The sequence below is a fragment of the Mustela nigripes genome, chromosome 16, assembly GCF_022355385.1.
Source record: "Mustela nigripes isolate SB6536 chromosome 16, MUSNIG.SB6536, whole genome shotgun sequence".
Classification (NCBI taxonomy): domain Eukaryota; kingdom Metazoa; phylum Chordata; class Mammalia; order Carnivora; family Mustelidae; genus Mustela; species Mustela nigripes.
Genome location: NC_081572.1, coordinates 44,846,426 through 44,871,697, shown reverse-complemented (window position 1 = coordinate 44,871,697; position 25,272 = coordinate 44,846,426). Strand labels below are relative to the sequence as shown.

Below are 25,272 nucleotides of genomic sequence, written 5' to 3'. Positions count from 1 at the left end.
AATAACTCTCCATACCTCCCTTCCCCCTCACCTCAGGCAACCTCTGTTCTACTTTCTGTCTCTATGATATTGCCAATTCCAGACACCTCATGCAAGTGAAATCATACAATACTGGTTCTTGTGTTTCTGGCTTATTTTCCTTAGCATAATCATTTCAAAATCCAGTAGAGTTTTAATTTGCATTTTGCTGATTAGGAATGAAGTTGAGCATTTTTTCATATGTTTACGAGCCATTTATATTTCCCATTAGAACTCTCTGTTCCTATTATTTGCGTATTTTCCTATTGAATTATTGGTCATCATCTTATGGATCTGTAGGAACTAATTATAAAGTAAAGAAATGAGCCCTTTGCCTGTGATAGGAGTTGCAGATATTTTTTCCAATTCCATGTTTGCCTTTTGAGATTGCTTTTATTGGTAAAGAAATGTTTTATGTAGTCAAATTTATTAACCTCTTATAAAACTTCTGGGTTTTGTATCATAGTTAGAAAGGGATTCCTCACTCCAACATCGCTTTAGGTTATTCCCATAGTTTCTTCTAGTGCTCCACGAGTTTCATTTTTTACATTAAGATTTTTTTTTTTAAAGATTTTATTTATTTATTTGACAGAGAGATCACAAGTAGGCAGAGAGGCAGGCAGAGAGAGAGAGAGGAGGAAGCAAGCTCCCTGCTGAGCAGAGAGCCCGATGCGGACTCGATCCCAGGACCCTGAGATCACGACCTGAGCCAAAGGCAGCGGCTTAACCCACTGAGCCACCCAGGCGCCCTACATTAAGATTTTGGTCCAATTAGAATTTATCCTAATGAAAGGTTTATCATAGAGAGCCAGCTTTGTCTTCAGTGACTACCTTCTGGTCACAATAATTTTACTGAGTAATCTCTATCTTTTCTTCAGTGGTTTAAGATGCTGCCTTTATGATAATTATTAATCGTTGCCAGTTTGGTGGTAGAAAAAAATGAAACATTGTGTGCTTTCGTTTTCATATATTTTGTGATCCACAAATGAACTATTTGTTTTCTAAGAAAGAAGTATCATTAGTGTTTCTTCTTCTGTGAATTTCTATTTGTGCCACTCACCCTTTGTTATGTGCAGGATTGTGCTTGCAATATTTTCCTCCATTTTCATTTACCTTCAGTATTGTTTGTGGCTGAAGCTCCATCTGATGCTGCTGTCTTCAAAGTGCTTTGAATATTTATTTCCTCACTTGACCTTCACGGCTTGGCTCTAAGGTAGTTAAAAATGAAGCCGAAGCACAAAGAGATCCACTAACTTTACCAATTTCCTATTATCTTTTATAGTATAGCCCTTAATTATATGAAAAAAAAAGTTGGTTTTTTTTTGAAGATTTTATTTATTTGTTTGTCAGAGAGAGAGTGCGTGTGCAAACACAAACAGGGAAGCAGCAGAGGGAGAGGGAGAAGCAGACTACCCACTGAGCCTGACCTGGGGCTTGATCCCAGGACCCTGGAATCATGACCTGACTTGAAGGCAGACACATAACTGACGAAACCACCCAGGTATCCCCCCCAGAAACACTTTAAAGATGCTAGTTTTTGGTGTGCCTGGCTGGCTCAGTAGGTGGAGCATAGGACTCTTGATCTTGGGGTTATGAGTTCTGGCTCCAAGTTGGGTATAGAAATTATGTTTTAAAATTCTAGTTTCCTTTGATGTCTTTAACTGCTTCATTGTTTTGCAGGGAATATCCCATGCGAGGCCTCACACTGCGGACATTTCACTGTGTTATGCCAATCGCTCTGCGGCCCTCTTCTACATGGATGAGTATGAAGTGAGTATCGGGGTGCCTGGTGTGTTTGAAAATGATTGGTAGGGGGTTCACTAGAAGACTAGACCTTCAGCTCTGCTCCTACCTTAGAGCACTAAAATTGGCCCCTGCTATGAACTGGTCAAGTTGGAAGAAAATTGGTATCCTCCCAAATTTGTTCTGATGCATTTTTTCTTTCTCCTGATTAGTTTTACCTATCACACAGGTGATCATGTGGGGTGGTATTGGTTGACAGGAGTCCTGGCATATGGCACAGGGCCAGGAACTATATATATCCAGTGGGTCAGCAGTTCTCAGTGTCAAGATGAGCTGTGAGATGTGTTGCTAATAATACTTCAGGTTCCAAGGGTTTGCAAGCCATTTACTTGTTTGTTTGTTTCTTAATAAGGAGCATGTTCAGGGTTATCCCTGCGGTAATATGGTCCACCCTCCATACATATTTTGAATGGGCAACTAGAAGTTGCGCCAAAATGCCTGTGTATGCCTCTGAGGGAGTGGGCTTGATAGGAGTGGCTTTTTTCTCATTCCCCAGTTGGTGGCTAACGCCAAGCTCTCAAATGTCATTTTGGTAACATCCGTTTTGGAATGCCCCAGGAATTTTTAAAATATGTCCTAGAGTTAAGAACTAGTTGAATAATCACAAGTTCACACTTACTGCCCTTTGAACTGAAAGAGACAAGCAAGTGGGGCGTCTGGGTGGCTCAGTCAGTTGAGTATCTTGACTCCTGATTTTGGCTCAGGTCATGATCTCAGGATCCTGAGATCGAGCTCCATGTCAGGCTCTGTGCTGGTTGGAGCCTGCTTAAGATTCTCTCTCTCCCTCTCCCTTTGCCCCTCTCTGCCACTCTTGCCATCTCTCTCTCTGTCTCTCTCTCCAAAAATGAAATAAAATAAAAGAGGTGAGCAAGAATTTAACTCTAGGCCCTAAGCAGGAAAGTCCTAGGCAATTGAGGACAACAGTTGGAAGAACTTGTGAACTATGTAACCCTTTATAACCTCTCTACATTGGTTATTTTTATTTCCCTTCTTGTAGCAGCAGTTACCATTTATTGAACGCATGTGCTCTTTTCAGCACTTTAGGTATATTACCTTATTTCATCCTTAAAACAACCCTGTGAGGTATCTATGTTTTTCAGATGAGAACACTAAGATACTGAGAAATTAAATTGCTTGCACAAGGTCATACAGCTAGTAAGATGCAGTCAGGAGTGGATTGCAGATCTGTCTGACTTCTAAGCCTACTCCTTTAATCACTACAGTTCTTCTGTCTGTAAGACTTTTTTTTGCCCTCAAAACAGGAATATTTAATAAGACAATTAAATTCAATATCTTTGGCAAGTATGACTTAATTTCTTAAAAGATCACACAGCAGAATATGATTTAAAGAAATAAGCAAGAATGTAATTAGAGTCGCTCCATTTTTAATCATCTTTAACTTTCCTGTAGATTTTTGTTAAGATTTTCAGTAGACATTGAAGAGTCAGGTCCAAGGGGCTCATGGGGGATTTCCTTTCTATTTTCAGATGTGTCTTAAAGATATCACAAGGGCACAGATGCATGGGTATCCAGAAAGTTTGCAACCCAAGGTGACATTGCGAAAGGTCGAGTGTCTGGTGACCCTGGGGAGACTACAGGAGGCAGGCCAGACCATCAGGGATCTTGAAAGTAACTTTGCTGCCAAACCAAACGTAGCAGCTGCCCAGTTTCAAATTCTGCAGCGAAACCTGTGTCGTCTGAAAATGAAAGTACAAGAAAGGGAGAGGCTCACAGCAACCTTCCCAACAACTCTAACGAAAATCTTTGAGGATATGGACCTAAGGGAGGTGAATGAACAGATTCCTTGTGCCTCGTCCTCTGTCAGCCTGTGCATGGACCCTTTACGAGGCCGCTATCTGATTGCCACAGAAGATATTCTCCCTGGAGAGCTCTTGTTGAAGGAGGATGCTTTCGTGAGTGTCCTTAACCCGGGAGAAAGGCCCCCACTACATCAAGGCCTAGCAAACAAGTGGGATACCAGAGTCACAAATGGGGACCTCTACTGTCACCGATGTTTGACGCACACTCTGGCCATGGTTCCCTGTGATGGTTGCAGCTATGCCAAGTACTGCAGCCACGAGTGTATGCAGCAGGCCTGGGGTCTCTACCATAACAGAGAGTGTCCTCTCGGGGGGCTGCTGCTCACACTGGGTATCTTCTGCCACGTCGCGCTGAGGGCGACCCTTTTAGCTAGATTCGAGGGTGCCAGCAAAGTCATAAGGAAGCTTAGCAGTGAGATTAGTAACAAGGACATGTGCTCACCTGAAAGCGAGACTCCGGTACACACACTCCGTTCTGACCTGGGAGGGGAGAGTGAGGAGAATGGCAACATAGTTCAGACCCCAGTTCCAGGCTGTGATGTCAACGGCAAATACGAAAATAACTACAATGCTGTCTTCCACCTCTTGCCCCATACTGAGCACCATAGCCCAGAATACAAATTCCTCTGTGCCCTCAGTGTGTCGGCGCTCTGCAGGCAGCTGGAAGCAGCCGACTCCTCGAAGCCGGACGCCGCAGCACCTCCTATCTTGTGTTCCGAGTTGAGTACCTGGGGAGTGGCCATGTTGAAGCACATGTTACAGCTACAGTGCAATGCTCAGGCCATAACTACCATTCAGCAGACAGGTAAGAGGAGAGCTTTATTTGCCTTACTCTGTTCTTGATGTTGCTCACGTCTGGGAGGAAAGAACTGTGAACAAAAACAGTAGTGGTGGTCTAACTGTCCTGTGTTACCATGATTGCAACATTGAGAAGCTGTGTGACCCAAACTCTTTGAGCCCACTCTGCCTCAGTTGTCTTGTCTCAGCAACAGGTAGTTTAATCCCACCTAACTTTACTGAGTTGTGAAGATGAGGTGTTGTTTACAAATACACTTGAAAATTAAAAACCCTGTTACAGAGGGATTTTTATAGTGAAGGAGAACTAAAATAATAAGACTGCAGAAAGAAGAGAGGTCCATGGGGCGCTTGGGTGGCTCAGTATGTTAACCATCTGTGTTCAGCTCAGGTCATGATCCCAGGATCCTGGGACTGAGCCCTATATAGGGCTCTCTGCTCAGCGGACAGTCTGCTTCTCTCACTTTCTCTCTCCAATAAATGAATAAATAAAATATTTTTTTTAATCTAAAAAAAAGAAGAGTCTGCCGTTGAGTTAAGGTATCAAAATCTTATTCATGTGACTCAGCTACTCTGTCTCTTCTCTTTCCAACTGACGGATTTCTTCTGTCCTTCTGTTTTAAATTTCCAAGAGAGTTATCTGGCCAAGCACAGCTTTTCACACAGTATTGAATGGTTGGCCAGCCTGTTTGGGCTGTCCTTTGGCCAGGGGCCAACAATCTAGGGGCTGCCTCTAGACACAGACCAGCCTAGACCTGCTTGCCTGAACCAGGTCCTACAGACAAGTCTATTTAAGGTAGATGGAGAGGTTGACTGTGGCCAGCATCATGAGTGACACTGTACTAACAACAGATACTATAGAAAAGAAACAGTGTTTCTGGTACTTATATTGTGTGATCTCCATTTTAGCAGATAATGTCTTTCAATTCAATTAGGTCATTATACCTTTCTCAAATTTCTAATTAACTCTCTTGAGGGGAAAAATTGGATATTACCTAAACCTAAGATTTATAGACAGCCTGATGTAAATGTGGCTTTAGGAAGCTATGCATGCTTAGCTCTTTTGATCTTCTCACATTAGGTAATCTAGAATTTCATCAACCTTTTATATATATGTTTTTATCTTTAATTTTAATGCAGCTGCCAAGTTATATGGTATGTAGGCATTTCACGAGAAGTGTTTTGGAGAAAGACTGTCTTCCCCATCCTGAAGCACATGGAACACCCCCAGAATAGCCCTGGCTTCATCCTATAATGCCAGGAAATCCCATTGCAAGCCAGTCTCCATTCTCTCCTCTGCTTCCATTGGCTTCTTTGAGCCATTGCTACCTTCTAAAATACATCTGTTGGGTGTTTTTCTGGAATTATATTTTCCCTTGGGTACATTCACTGGCATTTTAAAAAATATTTTTTCATGTATTTTTGTTTTTGTGAATATAAAAAAGACAGTATATGGGGCTTCCAGATTATAGTGGCAGAAAATTACCGACTCCTGATTTTATTGTGTCTTGCCTCTGAAGTACTTAATAGAATATACAAAAAAGATACAAATGCCAGGAGCTCTGAAAACTATAGAAACTACTGTCCAGGTAAACAATAACAGGCTAAACAATAGCAGGCTGAATCCCTGTGGCAGAATGGCCAAGCCATGGGCACCAAAGGAGACTTCCATCTGCTTTCCTCCAGTGGCCTGTCCATAACTGTCAAAGAATCTTAGCCTAAATGTTTTTGCTCTGTGTGCATTACATATCATTATAGTCAGGTTTTTATTTGCCTCGCAAGTTTCGGGTAAAATTTTTCACAAATTGTTGAGAATAAACTTTTGGATAGTAAATGTATGTATAGGCAGGAATACCTGTATGATCTGTGGCTAATAAGGATGGGGGAAATAGATTCATAGCATGATACCGGCTACCTGGAGTGATGGAAAGAGCATCGGAGACTTTGGCTTTACCTGTCAGGCTCTATATTTTATGTACAATTTTTTCCTTATTTTTGTTTGTTTGTTTAATATTTATTTATGTATTTGACAGATAGAAATCACAAGGAGGCAGAGAGGCAGGCAGAGACAGAGGAGGAAGCAGGCTCCCCGCCGAGCAGAGAGCCTGATGTGGGGCTCAATCCCAGGACCCTGGGATCATGACCTGAGCTGAAGGCAGAGGCTTTAACCCACTGAGCCACCCAGGCGCCCCTTTCCTTATGTTTTAAAAATATATATAAAGAGGGACACCTGGGTGATTCAGTCGGTTAAGCGTCTAACTCGATATCGGCTCAGGTAATGATCTCAGGGTCGTGAGATCGACCCCCAGGTTGAACTCCCTGCTCAGCACAAGTCTGATTGAAAGTCTCTCTCTCCCCCTATCTCTGCCCCTCCCTGCCCCACTAGTGTGCATGCTCTCTCTCTAGCTTGCTCTCAAAATAAATAAATAAGTGAAATCTTTAAAATAAATAACTAGGGGTACCTGGGTGGCTGTCATTGAGCATCTGCCGAGCCGCACCAGGAGCCTGCTTCTCCCTCTGCCTGCTGCTCCCCCTACTTGTGCTCACTCTCTCTCTCTGCCAAATAAATAAAATCTTTTTTTAAAAAATAGATAAGTGTACTCTTTAAAAAAATTAAATAACTAAATAAAAACATATACATAGGAGGAAGCTAAAAGCAAAAATACAAAAATCTTAACCGTAATCAATTCTGAAGGTAGAAGTATGGGTTACTGCTACCTTCTTCTTTGAACTTTTACTACAGTTTTAAAATTAAAAACATTGACTCAGGGGCGCCTCGGTGGCTCAGTGGGTTAAGCCTCTGCCTTTGGCTCAAGTCATGATCTCAGGGTCTTGGGATTGAACCCACATCGGACTCCTGCTCGGCAGGGAGCCTGCTTTCTCCTCTCTCTCTGCCTGCCTCTCTGCCTCCTTGTGATCTCTCTCTGTCAAATAAATAAAATCTTTTAATAAAATAAGTCGAATTTTAAAAAAACATAAAAACCAGTTCACTGAGGGGCACCTGGATCACTCCATCAGTTAAGTGTCTGCCTTCCACCCAGGTCATGATCCCAGGGTCCTGGGATCGAGCTCCATGTCGAGCCTGCTTCTCCCCCTCTCTCTGCCTGCCGCTCCCCCTGCCTGTGCTATCTCTCTGTCAAATAAATAAATAAAATCTTTAAAATAAAAATTTTTTAAATAAAAACCAGTTCACTGAGCAACAAGATGATAAAGTGAAATGAATCTTTCAGAATTGGTTAAAAAAATTATCCAGGTATACTCTGTTTACAAAAGTAACACAGAATGTTTGGGTAAGACATGTTGGGAATCACAAGCAAATCAGGATATTGGAATTAATATGAAATATTAAGATTAGGTACCCAAGGTACCTAATAAAAAGAAGGAATTTTATTTTTTTATAGGACACTTACCACACTGAAATACATCAATCTTCGCTCTCAGAAACATAGAGATTGTGACTACAAAGCAAAAATTATTAAGTATACCAGGAAAAACTAGCAAAAACACCATAGTTGTGAAAAACTTTAATATACCACTCTGATTTTGATCAAATATATCAAAAATATGGATCTTGAAGCCAAAATAACTAATATACTATGGCATTCAGTACATACATCTATCAAAACTTGTGTGCGTTAGACCATAGTGATGTGTTGTGGGTCAGGAGCAAATGGCCAAAAAGAACTCCTGAGATATTTTCAGTGCAAGAGGAGCTTTTATTAAAGCGTGGAATAGGACCCATGGGCAGAAAGAGCTGCACTGGGGTTGTGAGTAGTGATTGATTATATACTTTTTAAGTTGGGGGGTAGAGGTAAGGAAGTTTCCAAAAGGATTTTCATGTGTTAAGGAAAACTAGAATAATGGAAAGGCATACAATCCATTTTAAAGATTTCTTTATTTATTTTTGGAGAGAGAGAGAGCATGTGTCGTGAGCAGGAGAGAGAACAGCAGGAGGGGCAGAAGGAGAGGGAGAGGAGAACCTCAAGCAGACCTCTGAGCCCAACGAGGGGCTTGATCTCACAACCCCGAGATCACGACCTGAGCTGAATCCAAGAGTTGGACACTCAACTGACCGAGCCACCCAGGTGCCCCCAGTACATTTTAAAAATTTACAAGAATAAGGTTACTGTGTGAATCAGTGTTTTTAATTTTAAAACTGTAGTGAAAGTTCAAAGAAGGTAGCGGTCCCCCATACTTCTACCTTCAGAATTGATTAGTTAAGATTTTGATATTTTTGCTTTTAGTCGTCCTTTTCTCCCATGTATATATTTTTATTCAGTTATTTATTTATTTTAAAGATTTCATTTAGGGGTATCTGGGTAGCTCAGCCAGTTAAGCGTATGTCGTTGCCTCAGGTCGTGATCTCTGAGTCCTGGGAACGAGTTCCACATCAGGGGGAACCTGCTTCTCACTCTTCCTCTCCCTCTGCCCCTGCTCATGTGCTCTTTCTCACTCTCTCTCAAATAAATAAATAAAATTTTTTTTAAAAAATTAACATTTCACAGACGCCTGGGTGGCTCAGTTGGTTACTGCCTTTGGCTCAGGTCATGATCCCAGAGTCCTGGTATCAAGCCCCTTATCAGTCTCCCTGCTCAGCAGGAAGCCTGCTTCTCCCTCTGCCTGCAGCTCCCCCTGCTGTGTTTCTTCTGTGGCTGTGTCTATCAAATAAATAAATAAAATCTTCAAATAAGCTTTCATTTATTGAGAGTGTGAGCTCATGCGCACATGCATGGGATGGGGGGTGGTGCAGGCAGAGGCAGAGGGTGAGAGAGAATCCTGGAAGACTGGCTGTTGTCAAGCTAAGGTTGCTTTTTGCTTCTAGGAAAGCTTTAACATTAAGTCAGTTGTGAGCTCCTTGAGGATTGTGGTACTCCAGTCTCAAGTATTTGTCAGTGGGCTACAAGTTGTAAGGAAATTTAATTTTACTTACTTTTCTTTTGTCTTTGTTCTCCTCATCACAGGGTTCAGTAAACTTTTTCTGTAAAGGGCCAGACAGTAAATATTTTAGGCTTTGCAGGCCATGGCGTCTCTGACTCAGCTCTGCCATTGCAGCACCAAAGTCGCCATTGACAATGCAGAAAATGACTATATGGCCAGGTTCCAGGAACACTTCATGATGGACACTGAAATTTGATTTCTTAGAATTCACATAGTGAGCATTGTTCTTTTCATTTTTTTTTTCAACCACTTAAAAATGTAAAAGCAGTTCTTAGACTACACTCTACAAAAACAGGCAGTCTGCATGATTTGGCCAACAGGTTACAGTATGTAGACTCCTGATAGAGACAGAGATTTGGCAAATCTAATTAAGATATCTATTTAGTAAGGAAAAAAGCCCACAAAATTAGGAGCAATGAAGGAGTATAGCCAATAATATAAATTAATTTTTAAATTTTAAGCAAGTATTTAATATCATTTTAGACTCTTAAATTTGAAAACATTAAGTAGAAAACTTGTAGAAAACACATTTCCTACATTTTCTGAGGAAGAGAACACTTCAAATATCCAGTGACTGTAGGAAAATTTAAAGATTATCAAAATATTTCCAGGAACGCCTGGGTGGCTCAGTCAGTTAAGTGTCTACCTTCTGCTCAGGTCATGATCTCAGGGTCCTGGGATCGAGCCCCTCATTAGGCTCCCTGCTCAGCAGGGAGTCTGCTTCTCCCTCTCCTTCTGTGGCTCCCCCTGCTTGTGCTCTCTCTGTCTCTCTCTGACAAATAAATAAAATCTTAGAGATATATGGGACGCCTGGGTGGCTCAGTTGGTTGGACGACTGCCATCGGCTCAGGTCATGATCCTGGGGTCCCGGGATCGAGTCCTACATCGGGCTCCCAGCTTCATGGGGAGTCTGCTTCTCCCTCTGACCTTCTCCTCACTCATTTTCTCTCTCACTGTCTCTCTTTCAAATAAATAAATAAAATCTTTAAAAAAAAAAACTTAGATATATATACATATATCCATAAAAAGAAACCAGACCCACTCTTTTCCATGTAAGTTCTTTAAAACTTCTAAGGACCATATTTAGCCACATTTTTTTAAAAAGATTTTAAGTATTAATTTAGGAGAGAGAGAGAGCATAAGCAGGAGAGACAGAAGGAGAGGGAGAAGCAGACTCCGTGCTGAGCTGGGAGTCTAGCACGGGGCTTGATCCGAGGACCCTGAGATCACAACCATAGCTGAAGGCAAATGCTTAACCTTCTGAGCCATCCAGGCATCTGTCGTCATATTTTTTAATAATACAAAAAATATCTTTCAAAGAACAGATCATTTTTATACAATATAAAGTTTTCCGGGGCATGGGGGAACCTGGAGTCCTTTCCCATTCATTTTGCAAAGCCAAGGATAAGAACTATAGATTAGTCTCACTTGTGAATATCACTGTAGGAATCCTGAGAAAATCACTTACGTATCACATCCAGCAGTTTATTGAAGGAATGCCAAGAGATGACCAAGAAGGGTTTCATCCAGAAATGCAAACATATGTTAACTTAGAGGGATACACAGGTTCGGGTAAGAGACAGACCATACTCTGAGATAGAAACACTGAAAACTAAAAATGGCAGTTCCCCTGCATTCCCCCAGCCAGTGCAGTGCAGTTCCACATGAAATCACAATTGGATTTTTCATGGAATTGGACACTGATGCTAAAGTTCATCTTGAATAAGTGGTGAGAATAGCCATTTTTTTAAAATATTTATTTATTTGACAGACACAGATCACAAGTAGGCAGAGAGGCAGGCAGAGAGAGAGGGGAAGGGAAACAGACTCCCTGCTGAGCAGAGAGCCCGATGCGGGGCTTGATCCCAGGATCCTGAGATCATGACCTGAGCCAAAGGCAGAGGCTTTAACCCACTGAGCCACCCAGGTGCCCGAAAATAGCCATTTTGTAAGAGTACTGAATCCTTGAATTCGCAAGCCCACACCCTCCCTCCCTGAGCTCATCCCACAGGACCTGGTGGTGCTCACCAAGGCTACCATCAGTGTCCTCCTAGAGAGTCCCTGGTGTAAATGTCCAACCCTTCCCACCCTACTTGTTTGCAAAGGCCTTGGCCAGCGTCAAGACCAAGAGTCCCATTAGCAATGAAGGCACTGGTGGAGCCGTCCCAGCATCAGGGGGATCCTGGCACCACTGCTGCCCCCAGTGAGAAGGCGATGGAGGCAAAGAAAGAAGAATCAGAGGAGCCTGATGATGATGTTTGCTCTGGTCTTTTTAACTACATCTCTTCTATAACCTGTTCAATAAAAATAATATATATTTTTTAAAGATTTTATTTAGTGAGAGAGAATGAGCGTTGGGGGATGGGCAGAGAGAAAGGGAGAGAGAACATCTCAAGCAGACTTGTGCCTAGAGCTGAAGCTGGAGGCAGGGCCCTATCTCAGGACCCTGAGATCAGGACCTGAGCCAAAAATCAAGAGTCAGTGGCTTAATCAACTGAGACTCCCAGGCGCTCCAATAATAATAATAATAAATAGAAGAGTATTGAAGGGGCTTGGTACCATCAGATTTCATATCAGCATGAAGCTACAGTAATGAAAGACAGGATGGTACTGATACAATAGTCCCCTAAAAGTGTTAAATCATTAAAAAGTTAAACAGGGAAACACTAAACCATCAGATATCTAGGAAAAGATAAGTGAACACTTACATGGTCTTAGGGTGAGGGAAGCTTTTTAAAACATAGAATATCCCATTTAAGTAATTAAAGATAGCTAGATTTAACCTAAAGACCAAATTATCAAGAACACTATAATCACCAAAGAAGACAGAGAATGTGGGTGGAAGAGATCCTTGAAGGAATGAAAATATGGGACTGGGAGGCAACAGGCCTGGGTTTCCTCTCCACTGATTCTAACCGTTAACTCTCCATATGAACTCAGAGTGCTTAACCTTTCTGTGTGCCTCACTTAGTATACTTTTCTTTAATACCAGTGTAGTTGACAATGTTATTTTAAAGATTTTTTTTATTTATTTGATAAATATTTGAGATATTTGAGAGAGAGTGTGTGTGCACAACAGGGAGTAGGGTCAGAGGGAGAAGCGGACTCCCCACTGAGCAGGGAACCCGATGTGGGACTTGACCCCGGGACTCCAGGATCATGACCTGAGCCAAAGGCAGTCACTTAACCAACTGAGCTATCCAGGTGCCCAACAATTCTATATTAGTTTCAGGTGTACAATATAGTAATTCAACAATTATATACATTATTCGTGCTCATCATCACACATGTACTCTTACTCCCTATCACCTATTACCATCCCCACACCCACCTCCCCTCTGGTCACCATCAATTTATTCTCCATCTTTAAGAGTCTGTTTCCTGGCTTGTCTCTCTCTTTCTCTTTTTTTCATTGCTCATTTGTTTCTTTTCTTTATTTTTTTTTTATTTTTTATTTGAGAGAGCACAAGTGGGGAGAGAGGCAGAGGGAGAAGCAGGCTCCTCTCTGAGCAAGGAGCCCAGAGCAGGATTCAATCCCAGGACACTGGGATCATGTCCTGAGCCAAAGGCAGACACTTAACCAACTGAAACACCCAGGCACCCCTTGTTCTGTTTCTCAGTTTCCACATATGAGTGAAATCACATGGTATTTATCTATGACTGGCTTATTTTGCTTACCATTATACTCTCTAGCTCCATCTATGTTGTTAGAACAGCAAGATTTCATTCCTTTTTTATGGCTGAGTAATACTATATTGTATATAGACCACATCTTCTTTATCTATTCATCTGTCAGTGAACACTTAGGCTGTTCCCATAGTTTAACTATTGTAAATAATGCTACGAAGAATATAAAGGTGCATATATCCCTTCCAATTTTCATATTCCTTGGGTAATTACCCAGCAGTGCAATTACTGGGTCATAGGATAGTTCTATTTGTAACTTTTTGGGGAGACTCCCAGCTGTCCTCCAAAGTGGCTGCAACAGTTTGCATTCCCACCAACAGTGCACAAGGATTTCTTTTTGTCCTGATTCTCACCATCGTTATTGTTCCTTGAGTTTTTTATTGTAGCCACTCTGACAGGTGTGAGGTTTTGATTTGCATCTCCCTGATGATGAGTGATGTTGAGCATCTTTTCATGTGTCTGTTGGCCATCTAGATGTCTTCTTTGGAGGAATGGCTGTTCTTGTCTTCTGCCCGTTTTTAAATGGATTATTTGTTTTTTGGATGTTGAGTTGTATCAGTTCTCTATATAGTTTGGATACTAGTCTTTATCAGATCTGTCATTTGCAGATACCTCCTCCTGTTTAGAAGGTTGCCTTGTAGTTTTGTTGGTTATTTACTTTGCTGTGCAAAAGCTATATTTTGATGTAGTCCCAGTAGTTTATTTTTGCTTTTGTTTCCCTTGCCTCAGGAGATGTATCTAGAAAGCTGTTGCTACTGCTAATGTCAGAGAAATTTCCCTCAGTATCCTCCTATGGATAAAGAGAGGACTGGATGAACCTCCGGGCCTCTGGGGAAGATTGTTTGCAAAGATAACCCCAACAATTTCACCCACCCCTGTATGTTTGCCCTTTTGCAACTTCATACTGCTTTCTCTCCAATCAAGAGGTAGAGTCTGTTTTCTCTGCCCTTGAATCTGGGCCAGCCCCGTAACTTACTTTGACCCTTGGAATGCAGTAGAAGTGACCTTGTGTGACTTTGGAGTCTAGGCTTTATTTATTTTTTTTTTTAAAGATTTTATTTATTTATTTGACAGAGAGAAATCACAAGTAGATGGAGAGGCAGGCAGAGAGAGAGGGAAGCAGGCTCCCTGCTGAGCAGAGAGCCCAATGCGGGACTCGATCTCAGGACTCTGAGATCATGACCTGAGCCGAAGGCAGCAGCTTAACCCACTGAGCCACCCAGGCGCCCCTGGAGTCTAGGCTTTAAGAGGCCTTGTAGCTTCCCTGTCATTTTCTTGGAATGATGGTGTGTAGCCATATGAACAAGCCTAGGTTAGCCTTCTTTGTTTTTTTTAAGTCTAGCCTTCTTTTTTTTTTTTTTTTTTTTTTTAAGATTTTATTTATTTATTTGACAGAGAGAAATCACAAGTAGGCAGAGAGGCAGGTAGAGAGAGATAGAGAGGAGGAAGCAGGCTCCCTGCTGAGCAGAGAGCCCGATGCGGGACTCGATCCCAGGACCCTGAGATCATGACCTGAGCCGAAGGCAGCGGCTTAACCACTGAGCCACCCAGGCGCCCTAAGTCTAGCCTTCTTGAGGGTAAAAGACCATATGCTAGGGCGCCTGGGTGATTCAGTTGTTAAGCGTCTGCCTTCCGCTCAGGTCATGATCCCAGGGTCCTGGGATCAAGCCTCTCATTGGGCTCCCTGCTTACAGGGAGTCTGGGGAATCTGCTTTACCTTCTCCCCCTAACCACCACCCCCACCTCCGCTTCTCCCACTCCAGCTCCCCCTGCTTGTGTTCCCTCTCTTGCTGTGTGTCTCTCTGTCAAATAAATAAATAAAATATATTTTTTTTAAAAAAGACCGTATGCGGGATGCCTGGGTGGCTCAGTTGGTTAAGCGGCTGCCTTTGGCTCAGGTCATGATCCTGGTGTCTTGGGATTGAGTCCCGCATTGGGCTCCTTGCTCCACGCGGAGCCTGCTTCTCCCTCTGCCTCTACCTGCCACTCTGCCTGCTTGCACTCTCTCTTTCTCACTCTAACAAATATATAAATAAAATCTTAAAAAAAAAAAAAAGACCATATGCTAGATGAATGCAATAATGTGAATAATCCCGGGAAAGACCAGCAGAAAACATGTGTAGCTAAACTCTGGGCAAAGTTGCTGGCACAGAGCACTGTAAATACATGAAATAGTTGTTTTTGTTTGTTTTTAAAGATTTATTTATTCACCGTAGAGAGCAGGGGTGCACATGCAAGTGGGGGGGAAGGGCAGAAGGAAAGAATCTCAAGCCAACTCCCCAATACTGAGGGCTCAATCTCACACCAGGAGATCATGACCCGAGTCAAAATCAAGAGTCGGACGCTTAACCAGCTAAGCCATGCAGGCACCCGAAAGAGTTTTTATTTTAAAAGCAAACCAACCCCAGGGAAGAAAAAGCCCATAAACTAAAATGAAAATAGCAAAATGAAAGAACATTTCTAGGAACTATGCAGCTCTTAAAGTCAGTCTTTAAACATATACAATAGTGGTGAAAATCTAAAACTAGATTGTGATAATGGTTGCACACCTTATATGAATTTCCTAAAGAAAATCATGAATTAGTACACTTAAAATAAGTGAATTTTATGGTAGATAAATTATATCTTTAAAAGGCTGTTAAAAAGGCACACATAAGCAAGCCTTTTATCAAAGCAGTAGTAAATATGGTCCTGTTTAGCCTCTCCTGTACTCAAAACAAGATACCATTTTTCCCTATCACATTGGCAGGGTTACTGTGTTGCCTTCTTTTTTTTTTTAGCTATAATATGCATTTTAGGTTAGAATATAAAGAAATGGCCATAATGTGTTAAGTGAAGAGAAGTAAATTACAAATTGCTGTGTATCACATGGGAATTTCATATATAAGACTGGACAGAGGCCTAGAAAAAAATGCCCCAAACTATTGTACCTGGCTGATAGGCTCACAGATGACTTATTTTCTTTATAATTTTTACTTTGTAATTTTTTTCTGACTACCATGTATTCCTTTTGTGATATTAACTAGTTTTCTAAATACTAAAAGTAATTAAAACAATAGGAACTTTTTTTAATGTGAACATTTTTTATTTTTTTAAAGATTTATTTATTTGAGAGAGAAAGAGAGCATGTTTTCAGGAGTGCATGAGCTGGGAGAGGGGCAGAGGGAGAGAGAAACTCAAGCAGATTCAAGTGTTGCTGAGGTGGGGCTTGATCCCATGACACCAGGATCGTGACCTGAGCTGAAATTTAGACTTGGAAGCCCAACTGACTGAGCCACCCAGGACCCCTTACAAGAACTTTTTTTTTTTGAGATTTTATTTATTTATTTGACAGAGAGACAGTGAGAGAGAGGGAACACAAGTAGGGGGTGTGGGAGAGGGAGAAGCAGGCTTCCTGCTGAGCAGGGAGCCTGATGTGGTGCTCGATCCCAGGACTCCGAGCTCATGACCTAAGCCGAAGGCAGATGCTTAACAACTGAGCTACCCAGGCGCCCCCATAAGAACATTTTTTTTTTTTAAGATTTTATTTATTTATTTGACAGAGATCACAAGTATAACCCACTGAGCCACCCAGGCGCCCCCATAAGAACATTTTTAAGGCACTTGATAAATACTGCAAAATTGCCCTCCAGGAAAGTTACACCAGTTACACTCCTACCAGCAATGTTCACTTTCAGTTTTGAATCCTATCTAATTTTTTTTTTAAAGATTTTATTTATTTATTTGACAGAGAGAGATCACAAGCAGGCAGAGAGGCAGGCAGAGAGAAAGAGAGAGAGGAGGAAGCAAGCTCCCTGCTGAGCAGAGAGCCTGATGCGGGACTCGATCCCAGGACCCTGAGATCATGACCTGAGCCGAAGGCAGCGGCTTAACCCACCAAGCCACCCAGGCGCCCTCTAATTTTGTTTTAGTCAGCTCATATTTCTAATCTTGATATATCCCTTCTTATTATTTCTTTGGGGTTCCAACACTTCCCCGTTAGTGTTCTTATGGAATCTCATTAGCAGGTCTTTCATTAGCAGCACAGAAGGATTCAGGCATTAACTAGGATAGGCTTTTTTTTTTTTTTTTTTTTTTTTTTTTTTTTTTTTTAAAGATTTATTTATTTATTTGACAGAGAGAGATTACAAGTAGGCAGAGAGGCAGGCAGAGAGAGAGAGGAGGAAGCAGGCTCCCTGCTGAGCAGAGAGCCCGATGCGGGACTCGATCCCAGGACCCTGAGATCATGACCCGAGCCGAAGGCAGCGGCTTAACCCACTGAGCCACCCAGGCGCCCTAGGATAGGCTTTGAATGAAACCTATGAAAGTGTATGTTATTATCTTTGCATAAATACTACTTAATCAGCATTCCTCAGAAACCTTTCTTTGGTATGAATCTTAAGGCACAGAACTAGCCATTGATGATATTGTAGACTTTGGTCCGTATGGTTCTGTCTCAGGGGGAATGGCAGATTTGTGATGTATCTGGCTTCATTACAAGGCTTAATGAGGTTCCATGTAGGTTCAGATTAGTTCACTGGCCTTTGCTTTCACTCTTCAGCAGCCAAGGAATCTACTTCCAGTTTGTGTGGTTGATTATTTGTGTGACATACACACAAATTTCTTGTGGTACAAAATATCTACCAGGATAGGTATATTCTGGAAGTATTGTGAATGGATCTTTTTTCTGTACTTGAATCCCATTTTTAAGAGTTAATAAGCTATTTTTTTAAAGATTTTATTTATTTATTTGACAGAGAGAGAGTGAGTAAGAAAGAGCATGAGAGGGGAGAGGGCAGAGGGAGAGCAAGGCACCTGATGCGGGACTCGATCCTGGGACTCCAGGATCATGACCTGAGTTGAAGACAGTTGCTTAACCAACTGAGCCACCCAGATGCCCATCCATTTTTTTTTTTTTAAAGATTTATGTATATATTGGAGAGAGAGGGAGAGAGGGAGCACATGAGGGGAGAGGCAGAGGCAGAGGGAGAGGGAGAGCAGACTCCACTGAGAGTGGAGCCCAACACAAGGCCTGATCTCACAACCCTGAGATCATGACCTGAGCCAAAATCTAGAGTCAGACACTTAATTGACTGGGACCCCCAGGTGCCCCTTGAATCCATTTTTTTTTTATTTTTTTTTTAAGATTTTATTTATTTACTTGACAGAGATCACAAGCAGGCAGAGAGGCAGGCAGAGAGAGAGGGAGAAGCAGGCTCCCTGCTGAGCAGAGAACCTGATGCAGGGCTCGATCCCAGGACCCCGAGATCACGACCCGAGCTGAAGGGAGAGGCTTAAACCACTGAGCCACCCAGGCGCCCCCTTGAATCCATTTTAAATCCACTAAGGGATATTATCAGTGTACCCTTTTAGTAAAATAAAGAATCACTCCCTCTCTGTTTTGGTTTTTGTTTTATACACGAAATGTCACATATTAAATTTAGTTGATAAGGTACATATATATTCTCACTTTCCATTATCTCTGCTAACAGATGACTAATGCAAAATATTGGATAATTTTTTTAAGTCAATACTTAATTTTTAGAAATAATTAGAGACTCAACTCTGACATAAATATTCACCCCACTCAGTTCTTAGGCCTACTTATGTTAGAGAATCATCTATAAATAATTCACGAAGCTGACATTACTCACTGTATTGTGATAATTTTTTTCTGGGAAAATTTTAGCAACTGTTAATACAGCTTGCCAGTTATCAGTAGTTGGGAATGCAAGTCAACTTTTAATTATGCAGAGGCTGATTATTCAGACTACAAACTGTTCGTGCCCTGTACTGCTCCTTCCTGCTGCCTACCTTTTAGCATTTTCACTGCTCATTAGCACATCCACCAGAAGGTAGGCATTGGAGGGGGGAAGGGAGGGTAAACTAAAATCTGCCGAATACTTAAGAGCAGCTCTGATGAGAGATTTCAATACAATTTGTGGGACTGTTGACTCCAATTGAGTCATTTGGATTCCCTGTGAATTTTATTGACTTGTTCTGTTCTCGTCCTCCATAGCAACAGATAATAGAATGGTCTGCAGAGAGACAACATGATTCCTGTATTTAGTGTTTTCCTTTCTAGAACATTTCCACATGGTGGTTCATGATATTTTCTTTATTCATTGCATTTGTCCCTCGACTACTTCAGTTCTTCGGAGATTGGTGTGTTGAAATTCCTGGCATACACAGGGACGGGACAATTAGCTGATGGCTTTTCAGTTATGCGGAAAACTGAAAGCTTCCCTCTGAAGTATGAGAATCATTCAGATTTCAACCAGTTCTGTTGAAAATACAGTTTCCTTGAGGCGCCAGGGTGGCTCAGGGTTAAAGCCTCTGCCTTCGGCTCAGGTCATGATCCCAGGGTCCTGGGATCAAGCCCTGGATGGAGCCCTGCCTGCATCGGGCTCTCGATGCTCAGCAGGGAGCCTGCTTCCTCCTCTCTCTCTCTGCCTGCCTCTCTGCCTACTTGTGCGCTCTGTCTGTCAAATAAATAAATAAGTCTTTAAAAAGAAAGAAAATACAGTTTCCTCGTGCTTCCAACCAAGGCTACCAAACACAACTTCAAGCCTTTCTGGATGCCCAAGGTTATCTATCTTGTGCATCCGTCTCCCTGAGATGGGTAGGTATGGCTATTACAAAACCCACTCAGATAGGCCATCAGTCTAGGAACCTCTGGTTAAGAAAGTGTCACAGCGTAAAGCTTGAGTGGTACTAGTGTTTTTGTTTGCCCTGAGGCTGTTATTCTTATGTAAGTTTTCTGCCTCCCTCTCCTGTCTGTCTTCCTGTCTCCTGCCATTGTCAGAAAACCTGCCTCTTATTAGTTCTGTTTCTCGACTGCTCTGGGCTGAGGAACTGAATAACCAAGCCATTTAAAACCGTGGCTAAAATAAGAGCAAATAGGACTGCATGAGAGGATACAGACCTCCTCATCTGTAAATCTAAATGTGGGAGCTTTGGTGCAGAAATAGCCTCACTGCTTGAAGGCCTTTTCCTTCCTTCCCAATTTTCAATCATGTCGTTAAATTGCTGTTTAATTGTGTTTCTAAGAAGAGATTGTTTGGGACATGAGACTCTCTTGAGTAGGGCCCTTCCACAGAGGTTTTAGGGTTTTTTTGTTTTTTTCCCCAAAGATTTTATTTATTTATTTTTGAGAGAGAGAGAGAGACAAAGTATGAACACTTGGGGAGGGGCAGAGGGTGAGGGAGAAGCAGGCTCCTCACTGAGCAGGGAGACCGATGTGGGGCTTGATCCCAGGACCCTGGGATCATGACCTGAGCCCAAGAAAGACACTTAACCAACTGAGTCCCCCAGGTGCCCCCAGAGAGGTTTTTTTCAATGACAACTGCTGCTGTCTGATTTCCCACAAAGTTGGGACAGACGGCTCAAGGAACCAGGTAAGCTTAAGAAATACGGTTTTTAAAAATATATTATAAACCTACTTAGTTTGAGAGAACAATTAGGTTACTTATTCTATTAACTAACCAAAGACCAGTTAAACAAAAGCAGCTTCAACTATAGAAGCCTTTGGGAAATAACCTCAGCAGGTACTCTCATTTCTGTGTCCTGGTGAACATTATGAAGCTGTCTATCTAGAAGGCTCCCGACTGACAGTTCCTTTATTATTATTATTATTATTATTATTATTATTTAATGCATTCTAATCTTTGGATTTTTTCTGGAATTGAGACACAGTGGTTAGGTTCCAGGATTCCGGTGGACTTTTCATGTGTTCATTTGCTTTGCTTCCTGGGGACAAGGGTTTGCTGTGAGTCATGTTCCATCTGATGTCTGTTGGATCCGGCTCCAGAGCTCTGACTCAGATGGGCTTCAGGCCCAGTGGCCCAGCTCATCTTCTGAGGGATGGACAGCGAGGCCAAGACTAATGTCCTGACACATTTTTCCTTTTTCCTGTACGCTTTCAGGATCTGAAGAGAACAACGTCACCAACAGCAGGCAGGTCCGCCTTGCAACAGGCATCTTCCCTGTTGTCAGCCTCCTGAACCACTCCTGCAGCCCCAACACCAGCATGTCCTTCGTTAGCACCGTCGCCACCGTCCGAGCATCAGAGAAGATTGCAAAAGGGCAAGAGATACTGCACTGCTATGGTGAGCCCTCCCTCCTCATCACGGGCCACCCTTCTCTGGCAGGAAAGGACAGGGCGAATGAGAATGAGCAAACCCCCAGACAGGTGAAGGCAGTACACACTGAGGCCAAAAAAAGGTGGGGAGGGGGGGCTCCTGGCCTCCTTCCTTGGCCCTGTTGTGTCTAAGCTATCATGTATCTCCCTGCTTAATCCCATAAACTTCCTCTTCCAAAAAACGGGCAAAGACTAGCTTTAGGGGTTTTTTTCCCTTGCAACTTAGAAGCTTATTTCTCTATCTAGTGCCACAAATGTTTAAGTAAGGGTACTCATCGCATGATGGAGGATCGCTCCTGCTGAGCTGAAGTTTTTGTAAGTAGCGCTCGACTCTCCCTTGCCTTCAACATCGGCCAAGTGTGGTCTCTCCACAGGGCCTCACCACAGTAGGATGGCCGTCGCCGAGAGGCAGCAGAAGCTGAGGGCTCAGTACTTCTTTGACTGCAGCTGCCCGGTGTGTCAGAAGGAGAAGCACAGAGCCACCGTCGGGCCCCGGTGGGAGGCATTCTGTTGTGGCCGCTGCGGAGCGCTCCTGCAGGTGAAGCTCTCTCCTCCCTTCCTCTCTCCACATTTGCTGGAACTGGTCTGTCATCCAGCCCGGAGGCCGTACATCTTTAGGAGAGGCTGAGAGCCGCAGTGTCTTCCCCTTCAGCCCATCTTGCCCGCACCTTTTCCCGGAACTACATGAGAGGCTGGCCCCCTGTGTCTTGCACATAACAGAAAATCCCCCCTGAACCAGTCTGGGGTTGGGAAGACCCTGAGAAGTTATTTGCCCAAGTAAATCACTGAAAGGTCCCAGGACGAGGATATTTCAGCTAACGACTTTTTTTTTCCCCCACTTTCTTCTCTTTTTGGGGAACACACACACGGGATAATCAGAGATCCAAGGGCTCAGATAATGCCACCAAGACCCAATTTCTCTCTGCCTCCCTCAATTCTGCTTTCTCGATTAGCCCAAACAGACTTCCTCTGGTGGTAGCAAGATATCCAGCCTCACAGCCTCTGGCTTGGGAGGCTAGATGTGTGCTCCTCTAACAGCAGTCTGGGCAAAAATTTTATGGCATTTCATTTACCTGATACCCATGGCTGGTGGCTAATCAGACTCCCATCGTTTTCCTCCAGCCGTTTGGCCCAGAGGAATGGGTCAGATGCAAGCCACATGGCCACCCCCCTGGCCACCAGGCACTGGCTGTGGGAGGATGGGAGAGGATCCCCATGAGAAATCACGTTGCCATTGCCAAATGAGGGTCGAGACACTGGCATTTAAAAAACAGCAAATGGGGCACCTCGGTGGTGTGGCTGGTTGAGCGTCCAACTCTTTATTTCAGCCCAGGTCACGATCTCAGGGTCCTGGGATCGAGCCCCAGTGTGGGGCTCCATGCTGGGCATGGAACCTGCTTCAGATTCTCTTTCTCCCTCTCTCTTTGCCCCTCTGCCCCAAAATAAATAAGTGAATAAATAAAAAATAGCCAAAGTCCACCTCAAAAATTTTCTCTGTTGAGGAGATGGTATTCTTTGGGGAGCCGTAAGTATATTGTAGAGCTGGTCGTGTTGTAAAGCTGAAGTTACAAACCTAAGGTCAGATGTGGGAAGGCCTCTCCTGGCATCTCTTTCTATTGGTTTTCTTTTCTTTTCTTTTCTTTTTTTTTTAAGATTTTATTTATTTATTTGTCAGAGAGATCACAAGTAGGCGGAGAGACAGGCAAAGGCAGAGGAAGAAGCAGGCTCCCCGCAGAACAAGGAGCCCGATATAGGACTCAATCATGACCGGAGCTGAAGGCAGCCGCTTAACCAACTGAGCCACCCAGGCATCCCTAATATATATTTTTTTAAGATTTTATTTATTTGTCAGAGAGCGAGTGCACACACACAAGCAGGGTGAGTGGCAGGCAGAAGGAGAGGCAGGCAGAGGGAGAAACAGACACCCTGCTGAGCAAGAAGCTTGATGCAGGAATTGATCCCAGGACCCTGGGGTCATGACCTGATCCAAAAGCAGGTGCTTAACCGCCTGAGCCACCCAGGCGCCCCTATTTATTTATTTTAGAGAGAGAGAAAACTAGTGGGAGGGGCAGAGGGAAAGGGAGAGAGAATGCCCAGCAGACTGCACTGAGCATGGAGCCCAATGCAGGGCACCAAAGAGTTGGATGCTTAACTGAATAAGCCACCCAGGCACCCCTGGCTTTTTCTTTTTCTTTCTTTTTTTTTTTTTTTTAATTTTATTTATTTGACAGAGAGAGATCACAAGTAGGCAGAGAGGCAGGCAGAGAGAGAGGAGGAAGCAGGCTCCCCGCTGAGCAGAAAGCCCGATGTGGGGCTCTATCCCAGGACCCTGGGATCATGACCTGAGCTGAAGGCAGAGGCTTTAACCCACTGAGCCACCCAGGCACCCCTTTTTTTTTTTTTTAAATGGAAGTATCATTGGCACACAATGTCGCATTAATTTCAGGTGCATAACAGAGTGATTTCAATGACTTTACTCTGATGGCTTCTTCATAATCACTGGAAATCTGTCCGTCATCCAAAGTTCTGGACCCATACAGACCCAAGAGAGGGGTATAGAGACGGAAGGAAACTCTAATCTGTGCCAGTTTAATTTTGGTTGCAAAAATTAAATCTCAGGGATGGATCGCCTAGGGCTTTCACTAGAGTTGCTGCGTCAAACCCAACTGAGTCAGGCTTTGGTCGTGGTGTATTATTAGGGCATCTCTTTGCCCCATAGGGTTGGAAGCTGCAGAGTGACCCTATAATGTAAAACACATGCGGTGTTGCTAACCGATGGGGGTACAGGAATAAAGACAAAACTGGCTTTCACAGGGAGGTGACGTTCTGAGCTGTGGCGGCACGTCCTGTATGGAATCGGTCAGCAGGGATCACCTCATCTCTCGGGTACAGGACCTTCAGCGGCAGGTTGGGGGGGCCCAGAAGCTTCTCGGAAACGGTCAATTAGGTGAGACTTGCTCCCTGCTTTGGTCCTCCAGCCCCTCCCTTTGTATTTATTCTGGGATCACCTTGGACTTGAGGATTCGCAGTGATGACTGAACAATTACATGTAATTATCCCCGTGCCAGCCACAAGATGGCTGCGCAGGCCAGTGAGACAGAGCCCGAACCGCCTGAGTTTGTGCTGTGTCCTTGTAAAGGGCCAGATGATTTAAGCTGTTGTTCTCTTGGGTAGCAGAGACCTTAAGTTCAAGTACCCCATGATGACTAAAGGGTTATCTCTGACATCCGTGATCTTTGTGCAGTTCCAGAAGTTCGGTGTCATTTATTTTAATTCCAGGGCCTAATGGCCTAATTTCCTAGAGAGATTGCTCTGCTCTCCTCAGAGCCTCCTCTCGTCTAGGGAGCAGTGGAGCCTGTGCCTAGAGGACAGAAGCATCCTGCTGTTTTCAGTGAGGCTTGTGGAACTCCACAAGCCTGCAAACTCTGTCTTAGAACTTGACGTCATAGAAATTTATTTACCCGACTTTGTGAAAGTTGACCTTAAACTTAGATATCTAAGTCAAGAGATATGATGGTCGTAAGTGGAATCTTGCCACTTGAAGTTGGAAACCCAGGAACCATGTGGGGAGGCCTCACCTCACACCTCTTCTGCTGAAAGAGAAGCTGTGAGAGAACAACAGCTTTATGGGAACAAACACTGTGGGTCTGTCACAACAAGGGGACAAAGTGGGGTTTCCCCATTCGGCCCAGCCAGTATGGAACTTAAGAGCTGGGTTCTCGTTTCTAGAACTGGGTCTATGTAGTAACGAGGCCTCCTTCCTTTGCTTTGATAGAGCAAGCCATTCAGCTGTTGTTGGGGTGCCGACACGATGCCGAGAACTTCCTGTCACCAGAACACAGCGTGGTAGGCGAAATGGAGGATGCCCTGGCACAGGCGTACGCTGCCTTAGGTATGGCACGTGTCTGTCTTCATTTTCTGCTGCAAAGACCATGTGTGCCTCATGTGTTTGGTCCTGAGCCCGGCCTCATCTGGTTGGTCACCTCTCGGTCTTTGAGCTGAAGCGGTCCTCCCCTTCCACTGAGCTTTCCTCACCCTGAAAATGTTCATTGACAGTTGACTATGGTTCTCTTCTAGAACCAGATTTCTCTT

At 43.4% G+C, this 25,272-nt stretch overlaps 1 protein-coding gene across 1 annotated transcript in view; it reads left to right on the top strand.

The window, feature by feature from the left end:
* Window positions 1-25,272, top strand: part of SMYD4 (SET and MYND domain containing 4) — a 54,114-nt gene that overhangs the window by 25,577 nt on the left and 3,265 nt on the right. The window contains exons 4-9 of the mRNA XM_059380326.1: window positions 1,699-1,788; window positions 3,309-4,446; window positions 20,966-21,148; window positions 21,555-21,718; window positions 23,995-24,127; window positions 24,956-25,072. Of these exons, the coding sequence (XP_059236309.1) occupies window positions 1,699-1,788; window positions 3,309-4,446; window positions 20,966-21,148; window positions 21,555-21,718; window positions 23,995-24,127; window positions 24,956-25,072 (1,825 nt within the window). The remainder of the gene's footprint in view (window positions 1-1,698; window positions 1,789-3,308; window positions 4,447-20,965; window positions 21,149-21,554; window positions 21,719-23,994; window positions 24,128-24,955; window positions 25,073-25,272) is intronic.